General features: G+C 31.8%; 1 protein-coding gene and 2 long non-coding RNA genes across 3 annotated transcripts in view; all 3 read right to left on the bottom strand.

Annotated features, from left to right (window-relative positions):
* The window catches only part of LOC102681816 (myophilin), a 13,077-nt gene extending 7,344 nt beyond the window's left edge, over nucleotides 1-5,733 (bottom strand). The window contains exon 1 of the mRNA XM_006615391.2: nucleotides 5,482-5,733. Coding sequence (XP_006615454.1) covers nucleotides 5,482-5,535 — 54 coding nt within the window. The 5' untranslated portion in view covers nucleotides 5,536-5,733. The remainder of the gene's footprint in view (nucleotides 1-5,481) is intronic.
* Nucleotides 3,342-5,475, bottom strand: LOC116185603. The gene is made up of 2 exons (XR_004150458.1): nucleotides 5,007-5,475; nucleotides 3,342-4,895 (listed from the first exon to the last, which is right to left on the bottom strand). It is a non-coding gene; the product is annotated as an uncharacterized LOC116185603 (long non-coding RNA).
* Nucleotides 5,734-6,686: 953 nt separating the features above from the next.
* LOC116185602 overlaps nucleotides 6,687-7,607 on the bottom strand; it is a 2,923-nt gene continuing 2,002 nt past the window's right edge. Inside the window, exon 2 of the long non-coding RNA XR_004150457.1 lies at nucleotides 6,687-7,144. This is a non-coding gene — a long non-coding RNA (uncharacterized LOC116185602). The remainder of the gene's footprint in view (nucleotides 7,145-7,607) is intronic.

The following is a 7,607-nucleotide window of genomic DNA, read 5'->3' as shown; positions in this document are numbered from 1 at the left end:
TTTTTTTTTTTTATCTTTCATAAATTCACCTCGATGAGATATTAGAGCAAAAAGAGATTCATTAATATTAATGCGATTTCCGCTAATGAATATACAAGATTTCGTCCCATGGATGGAAATTGATCGCGAAGTTCACGGTTGTTTCTCGACCGTGAAATTCCCTTCACCACTCGTGGGAATTGGAGATTGTTAATTTGAAAGAGCGCAAGGCCACGAGGGCGAAGAAGAACGTGTCGAGGTCCTTAAGGTCTTTTGTAACTCGGTCATTTTTCGCGGGCATATGGACTTAATTAATTAATCCATCCTTGCTACGGGATAATTATATCTTCGCATGCAAAAATCTAAAAAGAGAGAAACGGTTAGTAACGGGTGCAAGAGTTGGATGGAAAACGAGCGCTGATAAAAATCTCAAGTTGAACTAATTCTCAATTGAATTGGCTCGCGCGGAAAGTAAAACTTCATTTCCATATCGTTCGATTGGAAACGATTTCGTAACACGTCTCGATGTTCGATTAAGTAATAAATCATCATCGTCGATAATTAACGTTGGGCTAAATTGATAACTGACGAAGATATGACATAAGGAAGAAACTATGTAACGTCTCGAGTGAGTCATGGGCAAGAGAAAGTTTCATGGAACCCATGCACTTAAACTTTATCACCACACTTTACTCCCAAGAACTACAGACTTCACGATTATGGGATCTTGAGGTAATACTCTCTAAATACCACTTTACATCTATCAGACGATGATCAAATTTTAAACGCTTCATTTAAAAAATAATTATATCACGAAAGTGATATCACAAAGTATTCGAGAAACTTTAGGTTTTCCGTTAAATTTTGAGAGAATTTCTTCCTAAAAAAATTGTGCGAGTGTTAATTGCAATTATATACATTAATGATTATTTAATATATATAAATTATCACAAATTAAATAATTCCAAAAAACGACGTAGTCATTCGTAAGTTCTTCTTATTCGTCAAGTTTATGATTAATCACGTATGATGTCAGATGATCGATTCGGTCGATGGCACATCAAACTAACGGGCTTTCAATCTATTACATTCTATCAAGATTTCTTCGTCCAACATCTTTCAAGGTGAATCAGATGCTCAGTTGAGATAGCCTGTGAATATATTCTCCTATGAAAAAAGAACGAGGATCAAAATGCAGATATAGGATATTCCAACGAACCCAGTATCACGCTCGAACAGAATTTGTATTGCACTGCACGGTGTCCTTCGCCTCTATTACCATGCTCGGCCTCACGTGTCAACTAATGAATTGTGCACAAATTTACGTTGCTAACATGTTCTTCGTAATTCGCGATATTAAATCGCAATTGCGAGAATGGAAAAACGAAACGATAACTTTGGAAAAATTATTAACAAAGAAAAATTAAATTCTATGATCGTTCAATAATTATAATCGTCTCTTGAGAATTCTTATCTCCATCTTTGATTTTTTTCTTCTAATACTTAAAAACGGACTTACTTGATTAGATTAATCTCTACATCATCATTATATTTTTTTTTTCTAATCTTTTCTTATTCCATATCTGTATTCCATTCAACTTATATTTATTTATGTTAAAAAAAAAACTTACTTTCTAAAACTCGAAGGATTATTTCGTTCGTCGATCTACTCGCATTTCGTCAGTCACGAAACGAAGATCCACGCGCGGAGATTCGAACGACGGAAGAGGAAAGGTCAGCGGACGTGAGATTTCCTCGAAGGAGGCTGGAAGAATCTGCACGATCGTTAATCCACCAACATTGATTGTAAAAGCAATGGGGAGGAAAATATATAGCGGTAAGGAGCGAGTGTTCCTCGAGATCGCCTTCAGCCATTCGTTCCTAAAACGGAAACCACTTTATAGTGTTTCCGGTGGCTAATGCAGATATCCTCCGCGCGGGGATGAAGCACGCCTATTTTTAGGCCTCGAGTATAATGCCGCACATTCATCGCACTTGGTTCACGGAAACACATGGCTATAATTGTTATGTCTATTTTGTAACGAAACATGGTTCCCTTATGGTGTATCATGGGGAGGGACGATACACGGGAATTGAAATAAGAATTCTTTTGAAAAATATCCTAGGCACATAAGGGTGTGCTGTGTTTTTAATTAATTAAAATTAAAAGTAATTGCGTGACTTTTGGAAATTAATAAAAAATGAAACGTTTTATCAAGAATGGAAAATTATGTTTTTTGGAATTCTCGAAAGCACTAGTATGTAATTTATAAAAATGGATATTTTTATTAAATAAGTAGTAGATAGATAATGAAAATTTTATTTGAAAAATATTATCTATTTGATAAAAAAAAAAAAAAAATTAGGAAAGGTAGATTCAACGAACTATTTACCTCGAACTATTTGTGCCTTGATTATCGTACGTTATATTCATATTGTATTTATCGAATAACGAGAATCCTATTATCATCTCTTTTGTCGCTATATGTACGTGCAATGTTTCGTATTAGAATATGAATAATACAATTCTATCGATGAATAATATGATTGAGTAATAATAACCAGACAAGGCTTATCAAAAGTTTGAATAATAATTACTCTCTGCAATTTTTGCTATTTCACACTTGTAACAGTAAGAAATGATAGAAATGATTGATCTAATCTAATTGATAATAATTATAAAAGGTTTGTGAGATGAATATAAAATACCGATAATAATACTATCGTTGAACTCTCATCAGTCCGCAATTAATATTGTGCGCCAATTTCTAGCAATGATTAATTTTAGTACAAATTTAGAATAAATTATGTGAAATATAGCACAATTACAAACTGATAACATATTTTATTAATCGTAAAAATTGAAAAAATTACCTCTCGAAGATCTTTTCATTATTAGAACATGACGAATCTCGATTTCTTTTTCAGTTCGTTGGATAAACGTCATTGTATCAATAAAAAAAGAAAAAAAAATAGTGAACCAACCATTGCATTCCAATAGCGATAAGGATATCTTCGTATTGAACATACGTTTCTCTGCCATAATGAGCGTCCTTCAGATTAGTTGCTTGCTAATTGTTTCAAGAAAAAAAAAAAAAAAAAAAAAAAAAAAAAAAAGAAAAAAAAAGAGTGAACCAACCATTGCATTCCAATAGCGATAAGGATATCGTCGTATTGAACATACGTTTCGCTGCCATAATGAGCGTCCTTCAGATTATTTGCTTGTTAATTGTTTCAAGAAAAAAAAAAAAAAAAAAAAGAAAAAAAAAACAAGCTCGAAACCAATGTACAACAAACCCTTTGTATTTCGCTCCATTTTTTCCCCTCCTTGTTTGATATAGGAGATGAGCGTACCGTTTCTTTTTCTTTTTTCTTTTTGAGAATCCAGTTATTTTCCGTCGTATGAATACTATATTCGATGATGACACGATTCTGTTCCAGTTTTTTTATCAATTACTAATTAGGAAAATTGAGATTGCCTCTTTTCTTTCCATTATTTCAGTAAAGTGTTTTTTTTTTTCTATTTAACGATGATACGATTTCACTTTTAATATGCGTTGAAGATAAACGCAGCGAATATATTTTTATGATGCAATATACTGATGCTTTTATATTTTTCCAAATAATTTTAAGATGCAATTTTTATAAAATATTCGCCTAATACAATAAACGGTAAAAATATATATTTCAAAAATTATTTTCCTTACCGTATCATCCAAACATTTACAGTAAAACTAATTTAACCCAAACATCATGAATGAACTTGCGTAAACTACGTGTCATACTACTGTTCGATGTTATGAAAGAGTACAACGTACAAGAATAGACTAGTGATTCCTCGGCGTGTATCATGTGGCCAACCTAGAGATATTAGGATGGTTATAAAGGTGATTCGAGGCGAAAGGATAAGTGTACCATGGCCGGTGGGTTTCGTCGAGGGACGCTCCCTTCTTTGGCAACTGGGTCTCGTTTTAATTCTCGGAGGAAGGGATCGGTCGGCAGCTGTTGCTTCGAACACGGTTCCCTCCGAGGCGAATTCGATGGAAACGCGGCGTATGCTCAGGTGTGACGAAAGGAAACAATCTTCGACCGTATCGAAATCGCGATAATCTTCTTGCAAATTCTTTCCTTGACGTATCTACGATTTGTCATTTCCGTTCACGATGAAATTGCCGTTTAGCAATCTTTTTCCTTTTTTTTTCTTTTTTTTTTTTTTCTTTTTGTTACTTAAAGATGACTCGATTTTAAACTCTGCACGATCGAGAAGAATTTTCTTAATCTTATTTATTGTGTTGTTTGAATCTGAAAGAACAAATTTTAAGATAAAAGTGAAGAAATCGGGAAATTTTTTTTGATACTTTCATTAAATTGATAAAAAAATTTTTATGATAACGAAACGCGATTGGATTGAATATGATTTGAAGAAGATTTTGCATTTTATTTACGTAAAGATTTGATATTGTAATAAATATTGGAGTAAAGAAATAATAAATATACGTGTAGAATAATCATTTGGTAGATAGAACATAAAGATTCAAAGATTAGATAGGAAACGAAGATTTATGATTATAAAGATGATCCTATTATTTTGGAGGATTATATTGAAATTGAAATTTTATGGTTTTTGTAATTTTTACTTATCGGAAAAGAATTCGATTAATTAAAAAAGATTATATCATTTTACTTTCAAGTATTAGAGATAAAATTCTCATATAAAATTCTAAAAAGAAAAATTCTTAAGAAGATTAGAAATATTAAAGAATAATTTAATTATTAAAAATCAACAATTTCGAATGTCAAAATCACATCACGATTTACCTGTGAACAGCTATTCTTTCACGCTCTGCATTCTAATTATTCATTGGGATTATTCTCCAATAAGTGTCATGAAATATCTCTGACATGAGCTTTGTAATCTGCAGACACGAATGATTGTCACGTATGTACATACATAGATACATACAATCTAAGTTAAACCTATGAATTATTCCAGCGATCCTCAACCTCCAAAGAGTCAAAATATTTACCGATTCTAAATTCCTTCCTTAATCTTTTGAGTAAGCAACAGACAATCAGACTTGATTAAATATTATTTTAATTTAATTTTCGGTCGAATAATAAAAAAGTTTATAAATTCGTTGCATCTTTCTATTTTTTAATAAAAATATATCTATTATATCATAAAAAAAAAAAAATAAATTCAACAGAAACGATATCTCGAATCTAAAATTCCTGACAGATCGAATAAAAAACCTGAAACATGGAATTTAAATTAAATCTCGGCAATCAATATCATCGAATTTCTCTCACTATATTTTATCAGAACAAATAATTCATTTATCTTTAAGAGCATAGGTGCAATGAACTTCGTAATACGCATGCGCAACCACCCTTACTAGGCCGAATTCCGTAAGGGATGGGGTCTCCTCAGTAGGTCATGTATCATCGGACAAAACATATATGTATATGTATTAAAAAAAAGAAATTTTTTTTTTTTTTTACCTTTCTTTGCGCTTCCGCTGCAAATCCAGATTTAGTAGCCCTGTTGTTGGCCATTTCGTTCACCTTTGATCCGTTTCACTAAAAAGCAAACTCACAAACAATCGAAATCGTTATCGACCGTGCCACGATGTTCACCGTTCAACGGTTGCGGCTCGACTGACGCGCCTTAGGATCGTATGTCGATCGGCGAGAGTTCTTTCGACGCTTATTGGCCAGACCGGCACTGGTCGAGTATTGAGTTTTCGTTTGACGTCGCGACACGTGACCTCCGTTCTCCAGTCTGGCACGAGGATGACGTCAGACGTCGTCTCTGACGAATTCCTGGAGCCGTTTTCGTATCGAAAAATTTCTGTATCAGCGAATCTAGAAGATATAGTTATGGTATAAAAAATAATATCGATTATGTTTTAATTTAAATAGGCATTGATATTTTTTTAATATTTTACGAGATAAAATTACGACGAATGGCACTCCGTAAAAGCAACAATATTTATATTTTGGAGGAAAACGATATTTAATCGTCGAATGATAACTTTTTTTAATTATAATTAATAACTTTTTTTAATTATAAGATTTTAATGTAGCAAGAAATTTATAATAAAAAAAAGAAATTTAAATATGAATGGATATTGAAAAAAAATTAATGAGAAATTCTAATCGAAACGATCGATTTTAAAAATTATATATAAATAAACAACATTTTTTTACAAACATTTCTTTCTTAATTTTTTGTTGCATTATTAGTGTTTGATTTATGTGCAACGTGTTAACTTCGAATATAGACTGACGAATTCTTTGAATGGCACTCTTTATAACTCGAAAGTATCAAAAAATTTTATCATAATGCCATAATCATTGAAGAAAAATTTATTTTCTCTGTGATAGCGTTTTCAGGCCTTCAGATTTTCGAAGAATTATTAACCATTATTTATTTATTATTAAAATCATTTATTTCAATTTTATGATTCCTTTTCCATTATTATATTATAAAAATAAAATATCGTACTTTATAAAACAGGATATAGAAATTTTTATAAAGCGAAAGAATGCCAGCTAAGTCGTAGAACCTACGATGAATATAGATTGTATAGAATCCTTCGTACTACCTTCATCCTGACCACTTTCTCAAGCCCCTCTGTTGCTTTAAGAAGTTGCGTTCAGAACTCGTTCTGGAAACGGAACTGGCAATAGAACAACAAAGAAATTTTTATGCGTGTATTTTATTTCTATTTTTCAATAAATCGTAATTGAATCCATTTGTCCCATGCATTTTTAAGACAAATTTCTTTCGAAAGAAATGTTATAAAAAAAATACATCAAAAGATATAAGTATCTTTACGCAATAAATCGAACGTATATAAATTTTCTTTTATGATTATTATTGCATAATTATTGCGCATAATTACTATATTTATGCAAATAATATCAAGCAATGATTAGATTGTCTATTTTAGATTCTTTTGTCATTTATATAATTTTACGTTTCTACGTTTTCTTTATCCAAAGTAGAAGTTGATTTTTCAATATATTTGTTAAGATGTTAAACCGTCCATCCTATATATTTCTTCTATAAATTATACATCGTACATCGTGATCGTGCATCGCTTTACTTGCATCTCCACTGTATTCTAAGGACATTCAGTGGCCCGTGAGAAAAGCATTGCTGTAACAGAAGGAATGCATGGAATTTAACTTAACAACGAGTTCTTCTCCATGAAATTTTGCAAGAATCTATACAAATCATCGTGTTTTTAAATTTTATCCTTTCTTTACGTGATATAATTTGACGAATCGTTAATGATATCTGAATTATTTTCCTATTTCAAAAAGTGGAAATTTGTTTCTTTTTTTTTTTTTTACAACAGAGATGATTACGAAAACGCAAAAATTGATTTTGTACAAGATTAAACGTTATGCGTTTCATTCGGTAATCGGTATGCAATGAAAACGTGCCATAATAGGGAACAGTTACGCTCGACCTTCTCCGATCTTAACGTACACTAAATTTTCTGCTTACGTATTTTCGTATACGTGTCACGTATCGATGACTCAATCGACTGTACTCGAAGACCAGCTAACGTATGATTTACACAGGCATCATGAGCCCGCAGAATTTCTTCGTTAAG

This window comes from Apis dorsata, unplaced genomic scaffold (genome assembly GCF_000469605.1).
Source record: "Apis dorsata unplaced genomic scaffold, Apis dorsata 1.3 scaffold_222, whole genome shotgun sequence".
Classification (NCBI taxonomy): domain Eukaryota; kingdom Metazoa; phylum Arthropoda; class Insecta; order Hymenoptera; family Apidae; genus Apis; species Apis dorsata.
The sequence above is the reverse complement of the archived record's forward strand: the minus strand, read 5'-3'. Positions and strand labels throughout refer to the sequence as shown.